This window comes from Oreochromis niloticus, linkage group LG6 (assembly GCF_001858045.2).
Source record: "Oreochromis niloticus isolate F11D_XX linkage group LG6, O_niloticus_UMD_NMBU, whole genome shotgun sequence".
Classification (NCBI taxonomy): domain Eukaryota; kingdom Metazoa; phylum Chordata; class Actinopteri; order Cichliformes; family Cichlidae; genus Oreochromis; species Oreochromis niloticus.
The window spans coordinates 16,284,194-16,302,015 of record NC_031971.2 but is presented as its reverse complement, the minus strand read 5'-3'; the positions used below and the strand labels follow the sequence as shown (position 1 = coordinate 16,302,015).

Sequence of the window (17,822 nt, the reverse complement as noted above, 5' to 3'; positions counted from 1 at the left end):
TCTGCTTGCAGCTTGTTTTTTTTCTCTACAGCATAAAATATGCAAAAGACAAGACCTCTAGATGGTTTCTTGCACTACATCAGAAAGAAACTCTTAGTTTAGGCACTAAAAGATAAACGTGTAGAGCGTTCACTGTGGACAGAGTCATCGAGCTAACAGGCCTTATCACAGATGACTTTACTGTATTTACTTTCCGATCAGCTTCCATGCATATACTCCTGCAGAGCGAGCTACTTTTGATCACACCATCAGTGATGTGGTTTGCAGTTTTTCGATGAAATCTCAGATAAATGTGCGTTTCTTCTTGCTGGAGACAGTTTTCTTGTTTGCACATTTGCGGACTAACAGCGGCACTGCAGTTCTCTCCTTTAAGCCGTCGCGTGTCTTGCTCCTGTGCAAAATCTTGGTCTGCTTGTCCACCCTTAGCTTATTACACCACATTAGTGATCCTTAATGATAGCAAACTGTATGTTATATCACACTCACTTTACAAGGCTGACTTCTTCAAGGCACAAAGAATATCTTTTGCATTAGCCGCCATCATTTCCACTAAGCATTTACATAAACAGCAGACCAGTCAAATAGGATACTAGTGTTTGTCTTAGTGGAGCTTTTTTTTGTTCCCCATTGAGTTTGGTCACCATGGGGAGGTCACAGCCTGTTCTCTGACCCTGACAATGCCAGGCAGCTGAGGTAATGCGATCAACAGGGCAGCCTGCTGATAGTAGCCATGGCAACAATGACATGACCTCACTCACGGTTGAACCTAAAGGTCGTTCCTCATTGCTCAAGGGAGGAATGCTCCAACTATTTTGCTGGTGACAGCCTCTGAAAACTTCTCACATGACCCTGGTGGAACACATGTGCAGCGCGTGTGTATTCGTGCATGCACTAATTACATCGTAAGGGCCGTGTGTTTGTGTCTGCTTTGTTAACTAATGCGCAGTACATCCGAGGTCAATTACAATTTCTTTGTTTCACTTCCCAGTAGCTGGTTTAGGTTTCAGGCCTCTGATGAAAGCTCGTATTGTCATGTGGCATTATTACTACTTATTAAAATGCTTCCCTATAGTGGCACAACAGTTAGTGGGGGCTAAATGAGTTTCAGGTGCTTCAGTGGAGCATGGAGCAGATTGGAAAGAAATGAGCTCGCTTGCTTGTGTACCTTGGGGGTAAACTGAGCATCCATCCACTTTCTTCTTCTCCTCCTCTGTCGCTTTCCCTCCCTCCCTCTCCTCAATCCTCTCAGGCCCCATCCTGCGCGGGCTGGGCTGGGCTGGTTGGGCCAACGCTAGGCTCAGCCAGTCAGATGTTGCCCTGGGGTAAACAGCAACATCTGTCCCCTGCCCAGCCATGACTGTCGCTGAGTGATAAATCCTTGGGTGGCTCGTGCCAGCGCTGTCCGGTGTGCCACCTGTCCCCCCTTCCTCCTACACAACATCCACAACCCAGCCCCTACAAACACATATACACACACACACTTCACCCTATTTACACTTATCCGCCTTCATCCTGACAGTGTGACAGAAGCAGGTGGTTCACTCCCTTTTTGCCCTCTGGCCTTCTATGCTCTCGTCCTCGGTTGGCACATTTATGCAGGGTGCGAGCAGGGTTGTCGCCTCTAGCAAATACCAATGGAGAACTCCCTACACCAGGTTTTTCAGCAGCGGGTCTCCTGGAGCCTGTAGGAGTTGCTTCTCTGAATCAAGAATAAAAGTGTGAGGATCAGATAAACAAACTTTTACAAAGGTCAATAAAATGTTCAGTGAAAAAAAGGGGAAGCATCACAAAGTGCTGGAAATTTAAGAGTATGTGACTCAAATGACAATAATTTCAACTTATTTAAGGATTTCCAAGCTCCAACCCAGCTGACCTTGCAAACTGAGCTGCCAGACAAAAGAATGCACACATACAACTTTTACTTATACTTTCTCTCTCTGTGTGTGCTCGTGTGTGTGTGTGCTTTTAAGTGTGTGTGTGTGTGGCACGTCTCCTGCTACTGCTTCCTCTCTCTTTCCCCTCAGCTACTGTTAGTGTGACAGAGGCAGGTGGCCAACTTCCTCCCCTTTGACCTTCAACAGTTTCCCCACAGTAAGGAGACAGTGCAAACACACGCATGCACACACATTTCCACAGACACACATATACAGAGGAGGAGCCTAGGTTGCCCTGGGTGAACTGGGGCAGAGGTCTTGCAAAAAGCCCTGGAGGGAAGCGAAAGGTCCTTCGACTCAGGGCCGAGAGTTATTTTAGCGCCAAACCTGACAGGGCTGAATGATCATCGCCACGGTGACAAAACCTCAGTGAATATGCACATCAGAGAAACGGAAAGATGCGAAAACTTATGGTTATGAAAAATGAAAGAAATCATATACGAGCTTATTCATGACACACCCTTTGCAAACACTGGTCTACAAAAACTGTAGTGCTCTTTTTATCATTTCAAAGCTTTGCATACTGAATAACGGCACTTTTAAAAAAAAGAGAAACTCACACAGCATTAGGACAGTAAAACTCTCTGCCACCTGCCTCTAAATCACTTTTACTCCTGAGGCTGGGTGAGCAAAAATAATTACAAAGAGTATTATGAACTGCTTTTCATTTGTCCACCTCTCTGCGCTTGGCTTGCCTGGCTATCTTTTTTTTGTTTTACAATATGTCTGGACTTATCTTGTAAAAAGCCAGTGTTATTTTAGTAATTATTTAAAAAATAATAATATCGAGTGATCATTTCAAGGCTCAAATATTTCCTTTGAGCTTTTACTTCGGGCTTGTGTGTGCACTATTTGCATGTTTGTTTTTTGCCTCCATGTATGTGTAAGAGGACCCCTGCTGATTAATGTCACTTCGCATTGTAATGGAGCGTGCTGAACATGTTCGGATATCTGTAATGCGTTACCAGTCTCAGCTTGATTTTATTGCCATGGTCTAATAGGATATTGCCACTATCACAATTTGGATTAACTTCCATATCACTGCTGTTAAACCAAGTGAGGTTTCCGTGTGTGCATACACACAAATAATAGAGAAGGGGTGGTGGGAGGGGTGTCTGTCAGGGTGGGCTTCTGTGGTCGATTAGTTTCGCATTCAGCACCTCCTTCATAATGTATCTATCTGGTCTTGTCACCACAATACTTCTCATTTGCTGTCAGTGATTCTGGGAGAAATGGGGAGATATTTTTCACCCTTTACCAAAAATAATGCACTGTCTAAATTAGCTATGAGGGGTTGCTGGACCAGCAGTTGGGCTTTTTTTTTTGTTGCCAGTTTTATGTGACTGCCTTGCCTCTGATACACAATCATTAATACGCAGACACACGCAGGTATAATGCAAGCCAGTAAGGAGGTCTGGCATGCTTTTGTACAAGCAGGGAGCTATATGCAGAGGAGGCTGCCCTTGCTCTGTGAGTCCTTTGTCTTCCTGCATCCCCAGGCTCCACCTCTCTCTCAGCCAGCCCTCCAATGGGAGAGCCTTCAGGTGTTGACCTTATCGGGTGCAGGTCAAAGCCAGGTCAGGGATCTGTTGCTAGGCTACCATCAGATAAGTGGCTAGGGTAGGCAACAGTGGGCAGCGCTGTCATTCAGGGCTTGTCATGTAATCTTGTTCATTTGCAGACAATTGTCTGGACGTCAGAAAGGCTATCTGGCCCATAATGTTGTAATGAAACACATTAAAATATTAAAACCAGCCATGCTGAGCATTGGCAGCTCCACTTGGCACATGGCTTTTTTTTACAGTCATGCCAACTGTCATGCAGTAACATGAACCCCCGAAATACGCTTGTGTGGTGGGCTGTGTTGAAATGTTAGAGATGTAGAGGATCGAGTGGTATTTACTTGGTTTTTGATTTGAAAGTATCTGCTTTACAGACTTTTGCCCAACTTAATTTAACAAATAAACACATCCATTATGCAGACATACTGCTATGTATCTAGGGGATAATCTATTTTAAATTAGGTCTAAATAATGCATAAAAATGATAGCACTTTTTAATTTATGAACTTCATTAAATAAAACTTTCTCTTGGTTAATAATAAACTTTATATTCCCACCAGTGTGTGTACATATGTGTGCATTTTCCTCCAAATATTGTACATATAAATGGATTATGACTGGATCATGACTCATGGCTCATATAGGGGTACAGGTGGGAAGGCATCTTCCTGTTTGCTAACCTACAACCTTTAAATAGTGTCCATAGAGAGATACACAGTGCTCTGTCTGAACGACGAATGCGAGAGCAGAAAGGGGGAGGCAAATGAGAGAAAGAAAGAGAGAAAGAGAGGGAGAGAGAGATAGTTGTTGCATCTTCACACAAACATGGTCTGTTCTCCCACTCTGCCATTCTGCCACCTGGACCGAGCTATGTGGGAGACTGCGCCACACAGTGATGAACGACACCAAACAGAACAATTTCTGTTCACACTGTGGGTCATATGGCGTAAGACGGGTTGACACAGCGTCTGTGTCACATAACAGGTTCCTCTTTGGCGACACCTGCATTTTGTCAATGTCAGCCACCCGGCCGTTCAGGTTAACTGTCGAGTCTAAGAGGAAGTGGCCTTCCAGAGGCCGAGTGAGGACCTCAGACAGTTACACATAAAGACACATAGATAAGGCACGTGGCAATTTATCCATGCCAGTCCTCGTACTGTAGCTCCAACATGGGATCTCGTCTGTTAGATTGGCGCATTGTGAAAAGAGGTTCTCAGTGTCTGGGCGCTTGCCAGCTGACATTCCACGAAGACAAATTGAGAGAGAGGCTCCGGCAGATTTATCGGGCCATTGGCTCGCCTCAGGAATTCTCTTGTAACATGGCACTCCTGTGAAAGGGATAAAGAAATTAGTGTAAAACAGCCCCCCACCACCCTACCCCCGCCCCTACCCTCTCCAACAGCACCCGTTTAGATATCCAGTGCTAGCTTGTAAACCTCTAACACACACACACAGACACACACACACACACACACACACACACACACACACACACACACCATTCCTTTTTTTATATATAAAAGTGGATGGATGCAAGATGGATGGGTCCTCTTATTTCTATGAATATTCAAGAGGGTGGGCAAAAGAACACTGCTGTATTCTGGCTGTTGAGTCACAGGTCCTCAGTGGCAGGAAGCACTGCTGGTCAAATGACAGAGAGAGGGAGAGACAGAGTCAGGGAGAGAGGGATGGAGGAGAGATAGAGATATGCGTGTGTGTGGGATTTGAAAGGAACTGCTTCTGGCTGTCTTGGATATTTATTCCTTTCTAACGCAATGGGGTGTTTGGAGATCCAGGCCAGCTATGTTCTTAATGCTACAGCGAGGACTGGGAGCATTCTCCTGCACTTGCCTGAGTCTGGTGTGTGGATGCGAGAACACATCCTCAGACCAAACCTTTTGTTGATAGAGGGAAATCTGTTTTGGGACCTGATTTATAATACGATCGTTAATAAACTGCAAGTTAATAGGTAATCCTTGCACTTCATCAGCAATGCGCAGGGTTGTGAGCAGGTGCAGTTTATCCCACACTATGATCTTATCCTAAACCCAATCAATTAGCTTTGAATTCAGTTCAGTTTCATTTATATCAAACCACATCACAACAACAGTTGTCTTAAGGTGCTTTATATTGTGAGGTATGGACCCTACAATAATACAGAGAAGACAGAGAAAAATCCCAACGGTCAGATGACCTCTTATGAGCAAGCACTTTAGTGATGGTGGGAAGGAAAAACTCCATTTTAACAGGAAGAAACCTCAGACAAAACCAGGCTCATGGAGGGTTAGGTGGTTAGACTGGTTAGGTGTGAGGGGAGGAAGACAGGATAAAAACACGCTGTGGAAGAGAGCCACACGAATCCTTTAAATATCATAAATATCAGCTTTCAGCTTTGATGCCTATTACAAAGATGCACTACACACTATTCATTAACCATCTGCCAGATTTTACAAGAAAAAAATGTACAATAAGCAGTTATTGCCTATAGATGATTTAGAACCAGCTATTAACGAATCAGTAAATATTATTAATTATCTTTCATTTTCTGCTAACTTAAAATAACAGCAACTACATTTAATTAACTATCTACATGATGGTGACTATTTGCAAACTGGGAAAAATGAACATAGAAAGTGTGGCCTTATTTTTTTTTTTTTTTAATATTCATGCAACCCTGCACCATATTCATCATCAAATAACAAGGATTAATCATTAATTACTTGCACAAGCATCACTGTTGGAAAACTGCTTCCCGCTTTTGCATACAATAGAGCTCTAATGCCATCGCCCATATCATTTGTCAGCATCTAGAGGTTATCTGCCAAGTTGATGAACAGAGAGATTGGCTATGAAACACAAGGTGTGACAGTATGGCAATATGTTATAGTATGCAGGCAGGGCTCATCAGGAAAGAGAGGACGAGCGGCTTTGTTCCAAATGTCACAATGCATATTTATGGGTGCACTGGAGTGGCTCCTTGTATAAGCACCATTCACCATCTATCAAGCAAAACCACTACAGTGTCCCTTTGGCAACTTGGTAGCATAGCGCTGCGTGCTAAGTGATCAAACTGGCCAATCTTGCTGTGAAAATGGTCATTCGGGGAAATGAAGTACACTGAGCTTAACAAAGTGCAATTATTGGCCAGTTCAGACAATTATTTTCATGACAGGGTGCTTTTTGGCAAACTTATCCAACTTGCTATACTGTGAAAAATAAAATATATATATTTTTTCCATCCCTGATGTGGAACAGCTTTGAAATGCATTCCCTCCTTTCCCCAGATTGAGATATAAAAGGGAAACGGCAACATGGGAGAATGTCAGACAGAATGACAGACAGACAGCCAGATACAAGCCCACAGCATAAGCTCCACTGAGCTCTCTTTCCACTAAGGAGGATCTCAGGAGAGTTGTGTGTTGGCTGGCTGTGCTCGGGCCATACAGCACAGGATGGGCAGTCTGACTGTCTGGCTACAGTGACACTCCTTGGGGAAAGAACATGGCTCCGGGGCTGTAGCTGATTTGAGATGGTCTCAGGACTAAACCCTGGGGGACATCAACCAGGCAGAATTGGTTCTCTGAAGCTCTCTTTTCAGATTTTTGCAAGCAGTGGAGCTCGGTGGCTGTGGAATGACGGGAACAAGAACAGGGCTTTCATCTTGACTGTGAGCAGCTCAGTGGGTTTCCTCCAAATTACAGGGAGTGATTACATCCCACCTAGCCTGCCTTGTGCCACCCCCTTCTCTAAGCATGGGGCCCCCAGGCCAGCCAACCTCTGTCAACTGTCAGCGCTCACAGCTGAGTCATTAAGTGGAAGTTGAGCGACGTGTCACGGGCAAGAAAATAATAAGGAGCAAAACTCAAAGCACAGGGACACTCCTATCGCTTCTGTGGCCAATTTACCGATGCATATAAATGTAAATTCTTCAGCACTTCCCTGCTACAGCGAAGGGATTCAGAGCTCTGTTTTGTGGGTGTGCAGTAAATGTGATGATTTGATCAACTGTTTCGGTAAGCGGCCGCGCTGTTGTACAGTTAAAAGAACAGAGGGCAGGCAAGATGTTTAAGCAAGTCAACCATTTAAAGGAACCCTAGGTGCTACAAAAGTAATAGATACAAGCGTCAAGACATGCAACTGAGTTGTCCTGGTCGCCTTTTAAAGGAAGAAAAAGGTTTCCTATCACTTCCAGGCTATTACCTCCATACAGTTTGGGATTACAGAGAAGCTAGAGAAGGGATACTTGGTCTACCAATCTGTTTTTTTATTTGAAAAGTCCCCCAAGCTTTTCCATTATCTTCTCCATATCAAGCTTGACCTGAAGAGAAAACCTGGCTTCAGAAGGGTCAATGCAGTCTAGACTTTCTCCACATCCTGCACTGCCAACCCCCACCTCAACCCCCATCCTGCATATTGCTTTAGGATACAAGAGGGATGTGCCCCCTCCTCCTTATTCCCTCTCACCTCAAGCCCCTGCCTGCTTTGGTCCAGTCCCCCATTTCCCACCTACAATAGCATCTCCCGTCACCATAATCTTTCTATTTCACAAGCCCATCCCTCGGGGTTAAGAGGTCTGGAGATGGAGACGGGATTTGTCCGTCAATTGACAGCACTGCTGTTATGCTTTCTGGCTGACCAGGTTTACACTGCATGGTCAGAGAGTTTTTGAAGAAAAATGACTAGCTGTTTGTCCAAACATTAATATAAGCTGCCTTCCCCCCCCCAGTTATTATCATCATTATTGTTTAAATGTGGCCTTATTGAGCCTCTGTGTGGGCGTGAGGCTCCAAAAAACAGGTTGAAAATAACTACAGGGTTGATGTTTCCTGCTTTTATATTGCTGCTACTACTGTGACTTAAATGCTTGCTATTTTGGGAAACATATACATATAAAATTTATATAAACATAGTCTGCTAGAAAAATAAAATAAAATATGAATAAACAAGCATTAAAAATACATCACTTGCTTCTTTTGCCTGACATAAAATTCACTTATTTACCTTAACTTGTTAGCAGAATAATGATGTGGTGATTGTGAAAATCTGTCAATACAGGCGTTAAAAATAACAATCTGGTCATTAGTCAGTGTTTATTTCAATACGTTTTTCACTTGATTTCAGCCTAAGCAAATTATTGTAACAGATAAATATCAGGCACTGACACAGGCAGGTGCCAAAGAGCAGGTATCCATTACTCTAAAATACAAAATTATATATATGTATAAAACACACACATATATAAGACACATGAAGCGCAAATGAATACAAAATTAGAATACAGTGAGGAAAAACAATCAAACATTTAAGACCACCTGAAGCAATTTGACACCAGAAAGGGAAATCTGCTACTTACCTGAGAACATGTGCTGATTAAAAGCAAAAACAATGAAATTAGAAACAAAAACAAAGCCTGTTGATGCTTTTGTATTTGCATGTGTTTATTTATTTATTATTTTTTGAATCTGCTGTTACAGCATATGTAAAAAAAAAAAGACTTGGCATCTTAGACATACATTACACATGTAATGCATAGGCAGCAGAACAGTCTGGCGATCACTGACAGGTTAACCACAGATACAGCCCACAGTGTCAATGTTTTAATTAAGCCCTATTTCAGCTGACTTATTAACCATCATTGGTGGATTTTGTGCTGGTTACAGGCCAGAAGCACTTTTCTCAGCCTGTGGATTATACCCGATTTGCCCGTGTAAGCTCACTTCAAACATTTTCTCATTATATTTCCACTAAGATCCAAATCAGCACGAGAAAACGTCTGCATTAAATGCCGGTCATGAGTATAAGTTTTGCTTTATCCACAAACTTCATGACTTGGACATTTTTTTTCTGTTTTTATTAGATCATTGGTTTTTATTATACTACGAGATAAAACTAATGAGCATTTGCATTCAGTGCGTTCAAGAATGGAAGCGAATAATCAGCGTGCCGCGTTTCAAAAAGCAAAAAGCCACTCTTCGTTACAACTATAGGATAACAAAGGACAACTACATGTTAGCACGCAGAGGTCATTTCTGAAGGCCATGGAGAAAAACTGTGGTTTTTTTCTTTCCAAAAATTTTCTACAAAGCAAGCAACGACAAAGGAAACAAGGGACAAGGGGGAAAAAAATCTTCATTGAATATTCATTAACCGGTGCCTAGGTGTATACATGGCTCTTAACCACTCTTGTTTATGACTTAAGGACTTGTAGTACTGACCTTAGTTTAACACAGCAGCAGATACCAAATTAACCTCTAGCCTCCACAGGGCTAGCCATGCCCTGCTAACAAGCAACCTGTCTAGACACACAAGAAGTACTTTATGATTCCACCTCTCACAATCCCCCTCTCTCTCTCCCTCTCTCTCTCTTTTTCTCTCAACCTCTCTGTCTCTGCTAACACGTACTGGCACATCCTCGTGCCCTCTATCCTCTTCTATCTTTCACCTCACCATTTCATCCCTATTTCCCCCCCTACACCATTTTTCATGTACCTCCCAAGCTGTGCAGTGTTTGGGTCACGCACCCCAACAACCAGAGTTTTTATCAGATGGTAGACTTTCTCTTATCCTTCACAGCACAGCTTACCAATAGCATAATAATAATAATAATGGTAATAATAAAAAAATAATAATACTATTACTATTATTGCATTATACTTTTTTAAAGCTATAATGCACTTTATTTATTTCTATTTTAAAACAAGAGAAATTCCACAGTGATTTAAAAATGTGTAAACCCAAAGTGAGAAACACTCATAAACGTACTTTAACATATAAGTAAACTTCTGTAGCTTTTAAAGATTTCCACTGAAAATTTAGATTGAAATTTATTACATTAGGTTAAGCTTTTTGATTAAATTAAATGAAACTTTGTCCATATGATTAATGTAGAATTTTACATTTGTGCTATTTTGATATATATTTCATTCTGATAAATAATGAATAATTTATTTTAAAATGTTTGTAAAAACAGTCCGAAACTTCAAAATATTCACTTTCACTGTCATCAATCATTTTTTGTATTTATTTGTTTTTTATTATAAAGCTTGATTTGATATTAACATCCAGCGATGAATAAGTAGAAGGACCAATCAGGCCAATCTAATCAGCTCTCAAAGGAGATGGCAGTTATGTTTTCGACTGTACTCACACATCAGGTGTTTCCTTCCTTGTTAGCAGATCTGACTTCATCTCGGTGTGCATCTGGTCACCATTCAGCTGTCGAACAGCAACTATTTTGCAATAACAGAGACAGTGACCAGAATCTGTGAGGGTCTGTAGAAGTTTTACTGTTAAATTTACGCATAATGCAGTTAAATAGTATCAAAGTCAAACGTGTGAGATTCAGAGTAGTTTCATGGACATTTAGGGAGAAGCATATTTACCACTGTGTTGCATCACCTGTACATTTTACAACACAACCTTAAATTAAATTGCAGTAATTTAGACCACAGAGTTCTTCCTTGTTCTTGCTTGATATATAATTTCCGTTGTTTGTGTTCTCTGGAATTGTTTTGGGGGTTTTTTATTTTGTTTTTTGCAATGATCCATTTTTTTTTATTTTGTTTTTTAGTGTGTAACAAAAACAAACAGGAAGGACTGTTTAGCACTGAGACTCTTTTACTTTACTCTTTATGATGAATATGCAAAATATGTACAGACATCTTCTCACTGAAATAAGCAATGATTCTTCTGAGAAACACATCATTTGGACTGCATAGCATATGTTGCTTGAAAATGTGTATTTATCCCTGTGTGCCCTACAGATGTGCAGGTTAAACATGCCGCGTGTACTAATGCACATGACCATCACAGATCTCAGCTTTTGAACTATGTGCTGATAAAAATCTACTTTCTTTGCATGGTAGTGTTTTAACTTTCATTTGCTGAGGCAGTGACAAATAACATCCATCCTTCCCTCCATCCATTTATCCAATTCAGGGTCGTAGAGGGGGTGTAGCCTATCTCAGCTACCACAGGGTGAGTGGCAGGGTACACTCTGGACAGGTCAGTAGCCTGTCACAGACAACCAGACATGCAGTTAGTGGGGTTAGGTTAACTGGTGATTCAAAATTGCCCATAGGTGTGAATGTGAGCACGAATGGTTGACAAATAATATTTTACTGAAAATGGACCTTGACCCCATGCAGTGATTTCTACTAAAGCATCATGTCCATTTTTAATGTAGTGTTAGCTGAGGGCCCATAGATCATGGCCCGTCAGCAAAAATTTTGGTGAAATCTTTATCGATTCTCTGATTGATTAATTGCTATTATGTACCACAAATGACCACAGATTTTTTGCAGACTCAACATTTCCAGTATGCTTATTTTTTTGCCCATGTACCTGATAGTCTTATAATATTTTCAGTTTAGACTCTGATATGTTGCCTTTGTATTTTTTTCTTAATTACAGGCTTCAAATGATTTGCAAATTACTGCATTTTTTTCTTGTTTACATTTTACAGCATCCAAACTTTTGTGAAATCATAGCTTATAATATATATTGATGTCACCCATTAAGTTTAACTCAATTCTGCCTCAGGATCATATGCATTTTTAAAACAAGGCAAGCACCTAAATGATTTTTTTATATTTTAATTTAACAAGACAAAGAGGTATGAAGTACCAACATCATTATCTCTGTTGTTATTATTAATATTCATCCAGAAATTGCTCTGATTTCTTCTTATTTGGGTAGTGATTTTCTGTGCTTTAACCAGAATCCAGATTCAAATGTTTTGTTTTCATCATGCTCTTTCAGCCTATGGTGGTAATTATGTGAAATGATATATAGAAAACGCACAGTTCCAAATTAATGACTAACAGGAGGAAAAGAAAGGTCCAAAAAGGAAGCTGATATATATATATGTATATATATATTATTTTGCTGGACTAAAATTCATATTTCCTTTTTCTTCATAATCTTCTCTTTGCACATCAACTGTCATGGCTGGGAACATAAAAGTACAGGTGATGCTGAACACAAGGCTACAGTGTTGCAAGAGCCTTAAGCACATAAAAAACGGCATGCTCTGAGAAAAGTATTTAATCCCTTACAGATTCCTTTTTTTCCCTCTTTTTTTTTTTGCCACTTTGGCACACTTACATGTTTCAGATCAACAAAGAAATTGTAATTTTAGACAAAGGTAACCTGAGTAAATACGAAATGCGGTTTTTAAATGATGATTTGATTGATTAAGGGAAAAGACTATCGAAAGCTGGCCCTGCGTGAAAAAGTCATTTTCCCAAAACCTAATAACTGCCTGTGGCACCTTTGGCTGTCACTGTGGTTCGTTGGAGTCACAAAGCCTTAAAAATAGCTTTGTAACGTTTCTTATCAATTCTTGAGATTTTTTTTTTTTTAGATTAAGGAATGAGGAATGGTGTGTTGCTTTTTGAAATCTTTCACCTTTTACACTTTGTCAGACAGCTTCTACTTAAGTGATTTCTTGATTCAGCAGGTCTGGCAGGAACCAGCCCTGGCTGTGACTAGGGAAAAGTTACCAGTTAATTCATGACTTAACAAGGGGAGGGATTATTTTTTTCACATAGGACCAGATAGCTTTAGAAGCTTTTTTCCTATAACAAATGAAATCATAATTTAAAAACTGCATTTTGTATTTACTCAAGTTATCTTTGATGACCTGAAACATGTAAATGTGACAAATATGCAAAAAAAAGGGCAAAAAATAGAGAAGGCTCAGGCAAACATTTAATCACAAAACTATAGCTACTTTGTTGCCAGTTTGATACCTGATTATATGATTAGCGATCAATCAGTTAAGTTTTTTGTCCTCAGCCTCTTTCCGTACAGAACACGCTTGTGATTGGTCAATCTCACGTCCATGCTAAATACAATTGTCTGGAAAACCTCGGTCTGGTGAGTGAAATGCTAACAAACATATTGCTGCTGCAGATAAAATTAAAGGGTTTCTCCTTGTGTTGTTGGGTGCAATAAAATGTAAGCAGGATTTTCACAAAGACAGCGACCCTCGCTGCGCAAACAGATTCACGGGAAAATAGTCGGTTAGCAGGTTTGTTATACTCGTTAGCTAGCTAGCCGCTAACGATACTAGCCTGTTTGCGTTAGGAAATCGTTACTATTACAGACATGAACACGAGTTAGCTTTTGTCACGCTAATGTAGCTCCATGAAATAAATTGCTACTATAGTATCTAATGCTCATCTTTCATCCTTTCAGATCACAGTCAAAATGAGCCTGAGGAAGCAGACCCCGAGTGACTTTCTGAAGCAGATCATTGGCAGACCTGTTGTGGTCAAACTGAACTCTGGTGTCGATTATAGAGGTACGTAACAGCCTAGCCACTTGTTTCCCCCCCAATACTGATCGGTAAGTAATGACTTTAAAGGAAAACACGGTGTGTTTGTGTACCTGCAGGTGTTCTGGCCTGTTTAGATGGTTACATGAACATCGCCATAGAGCAGACAGAGGAGTATGTCAACGGGCAACTCAAGAACAAATATGGAGATGCCTTCCTAAGAGGAAACAATGGTAAGCTTGTCCCTTTTATGTAGACTTTGGTATTAAAATTTGAGGCAGTATAGGTCTTCTGTAAGAAGACTGAAGTGCATAATTAATATGATGATAAAATAGAGTAGAAAAATAAATGCAGGTTGTTTATGTTTCTGAGGCCATCAGTTTTTTCTCTTAATGTCTGAAACTGCAACTCATTCATGACAGTTAAAAGGAGCAGAAAATATGACAAACACAGGTGAGGAGCGCAGGTTAAAGTGTGATCTAAAAAGGTTGATCAGCCAACTTACCCAGAAAAGTAACCTTCTCTGTAGGATGTTCCTCTCAAAACAGGAAGCTGTGGTCTGTCTGATAATGACTCACATTCAGTGCTTGCTTATTAATTCCGTTTAAATGAGGGCATACATTATGAATGACACGACTCGGTTCAGTATGGTGCCATAACCTTTTAGCTATGTTCTGGTCTAACACAACTCCTTTTTTTCCCTCATAAAATAAATTTGTACAGCTCCAGTAAGCTCTGCGTAAAAGTCAGTCGTGAACAGTAACCAGAATCCTGAAACTGTAAAACTGAACTCAGAAATGTGTTTTACTATATTTTTTTTTTAATTTTTTATTTGCACTAGTACTTTTTTTCTCTTTAAACTGTGGAAAAGGTCTCTCGCCTTCTTGAAAGTATTGTGAGGGTTAGCCAAATGGTGATAATTAGTTAAAGATAAAAAAAAAAAAAAAAAAAATCCCACTCAAATTAAATTGGTCTTCAAATTAAACTTTTGCCTGCATTGATTTTTCGAAGTACATCATTATATGATAATAATCAGTAGATATCCTGTTAATGACAGTAGCTGTTAGCTGATGCCCGAGCTGATTTATTAAGATATTTTTAACTCATTAATTATTGTTAAAACAACACATTGTTAACACAGCTCTTGGGAACTGCCCTTTTTCACTCATTGCATTTTCTTGTGTCTTGCTATATTTTTATGAAACTTTGTATTAATATTCTCCATGTTGATCAGCATAGACAGACTGGAGCGAACTCAAACTGTACAATGGTTTTGTACAGAGACATTCAGATAAAGTGGTGTGAAAAAGTGTTTGCCTCTTTTTGATTTCCTATTTTTTTGTATGTTTGTCACACTTAAATGTTTCACATTAAACTAATTTAAATACTAGACAAAGATAACACAAGTAAACACAAAGTGCAGTTTCTAAATGAAGGTGTTTATTATTAAGAGAGAAAAAAATCCAAACCTACATGGTCCTGTGTGAAAAAGTGATTGCCCCCCTAAACCTAATGGGCCACCCTTAGCAGAAACAACTGCAATCAAGTGTTTGTGATAACAGGCACTGAGTCTTTTCCAGCACTGTGGAGGAATTTTGGCCCACTCATCTTTGCAGAATTGTTTAAGTTCAGCCACCTTGGAGGGTTTTCAAGCATGAACCGCCTGTTTTAAGGTCATGCCACAGCATCTCAGTCGGATTCAGGTCAGGACTTTGACTAGGCCACTCCAGAGACTTCATTTTGTTTTTCTTAAGCCATTCAGAGGTGGACTTGCTGGTGTGTTTTGAATCATTGTCCCAACTCTGCTTCAGCTTGAGGTCATGAACAGGTGGCTGGACGGCAGAATTCATGGTTCCATTTACTACAGCAAGCCTCCAGGTCCTGAGGTAGCCTCAGACCATCGCACTAACACCTTTTCACTGTTGGTATATGACATTCCTTTTCTAAAATGCTTTGTTCGCTTCATGCAAGATGTAATGGGACACACACCTTCCAAAAAGTTCAACTTTTGTCTTGTCAGTCCAGAGAGTATTATCCCTAAAGTTTTGGGGATCATCAAAATGTTTTCTGGCAAAACTGAGGCTGTTCCATGTTTTCGCCATTTGTGGATAATACCTCTCATTGTAGTTCACTGGAGTCATACAGCTTAAGAAATGGCTTTAAACCCTTTTCAAGACCAAGAGGTTGCAATTACTTTGTTTCTCGTGTGTTCCTGAATTTCTTTGGATTCTGGCATGTGCCTGGCTTTTGAGGATATTTTGGTCTACTCCACTTTACATGATTTCTTGATTGAGAACAGGCGCAATACTAGTCAGGCCTGAGTGTGGCTAGAGAAATTCAACTCGACTCAAACTTTGCAACGATGTGATACACCACAGTTAATTTATGTTATAACAGGGTGGGGCAATCACTTTTTCACAAAGGGCCATGTAGGTTTGGATTGGTTTCCCCTTAATACTAAACACCTTCATTTGGAAACTTGTTTACTTGTTATCTTTGCCTAATATTTACATTTGTTTGATGATCTAAAACAGACAAACATGAAAAAAAAAAAAGGAAATCAAGAAGGGGACAAACACTTTTTCACATCACTGAAACTGTCCTGAGACAGAGATTTCATGTTTAATCACTGGTATGCCCTTTTTTTTCAGGATGCATTAGATTCAGCTCAGTGTAAGGCTCTTGTTTGCAGAGATAGTGTAATACACTCTGTATTTACCACAGTAGTCAGAACATTTTTTTTAACTGTATTGTTTACATCTACATCTCTGTCTGCATTTTCTAGACACCAGGCATGCACTGTATCCAGTGTGTGATTTGATCTTGAATGTGAGTCATGCAGGCCGGTGTTTGAGGCTGCAGATAGTGCTATTTTAGTCAAAATAACCAGTACAACAAACTATACAGATTATCTTTGAGGTGAAAAATGTGGAACGTGGATGCTGCAGGGGGTCAAGGTTTAACATAGAATTTACTAAATCATCATCAGCAGCAGCACATTTTCTTGTTGTTGGAATTATTGGTTTTTCTTTGGGATTTGTTTCTGTGGAATAACTTCTGTTTGGGGCTACACATTAAGACTGTTGTGAGGTGCAGTAGCTATTCACATTAAAAATGGAAAAACAAAACACACAATGGCTCCTCTGTTAAAGACGTTTAAGAAAACAATATTTTGCAGTAGAGCCAGACTATAATTTATAACGGCTCATAAATAAAACAAGTTAAAGATGGGAGAAACACCCTTCAACAATGTTGTGAGCATTGATGCTAAATAATTTAACCAGCAGAGGGCGATCTTCAGCATATCTCCTGGCAGTACAGGGTGTTTCCAACTACAACAACCAGATGATTTGAGCAGAGTCGGGTGGAGTGTAAATGAATAAATACACAAAACAAATATTAGTGGAATATCTTTATTTTTGTGTTTCTGAAAGGAAATAAAAATATAATCTGACATACCGGAATATAGGATTTTTAAGTCACCAGATGTCAGTGTTGATCTTACAAATCCTACATCAGCCCGTCTCTGTTTTGCTTTAACCCGCCTCATTGAGTATATTATCTGTCAAATGAGAATTTCTGAATTTTGATTTATTTTTATGGATCATCGTGTATGAATAAAATCTTTTTTTCCCTTCTTTTCTCCCTTCTTCTACTTACAGTTCTGTACATCAGCACCCAGAAGAGGAAAGTCTAGTGAAGACCAATTTGTGTTCAGTTTATCTTTTCAGTTTTTAGTAATGTTTCAGAAGACGACTGTCATACGTTTTTGGTTCTGTAAAGCCTGAGAAGTGTTTGTTTTGTAAAAGTGGAATATATGAATAAATTCTGAGTTCCGATTTATGTCTGACTCGTTGAACGTCATTTACACATTTTGGTGTTATTATCACAAGGAAAACAACTACAGCTTCGCACGTTTACCGGATATGGTCCAATCTAACTTTTTCCTACCAGGAAAAGTAAGAATTTAACACAAACCTGCATTTTCCTCACTCAGATTGGACCACTTTGATAAACAAGAAGGGCTTTAATGTTTAAGTAAATAAA

At 40.0% G+C, this 17,822-nt stretch overlaps 1 protein-coding gene across 3 annotated transcripts; it reads left to right on the top strand.

The window, feature by feature from the left end:
- Positions 1-13,221: 13,221 nt before the first annotated feature.
- Positions 13,222-17,618, top strand: lsm6 (LSM6 homolog, U6 small nuclear RNA and mRNA degradation associated). Of its 3 annotated transcripts, none has more exons than XM_003449671.3 (4): positions 13,222-13,375; positions 13,697-13,802; positions 13,895-14,008; positions 17,438-17,618. In XM_003449671.3, exons 2-4 carry the CDS (start codon positions 13,709-13,711, stop codon positions 17,470-17,472), a joined length of 243 nt encoding a protein of 80 aa, XP_003449719.1. In that variant the 5' UTR covers positions 13,222-13,375; positions 13,697-13,708; the 3' UTR covers positions 17,473-17,618. The 3 variants fall into 3 exon arrangements, with proteins under 3 accessions (XP_003449719.1, XP_005469919.1, XP_005469920.1); XM_005469862.2 differs by lacking the exon at positions 13,222-13,375 and adding an exon at positions 13,389-13,456; XM_005469863.4 differs by lacking the exon at positions 13,222-13,375 and adding an exon at positions 13,411-13,529.
- Positions 17,619-17,822: the final 204 nt, after the last annotated feature.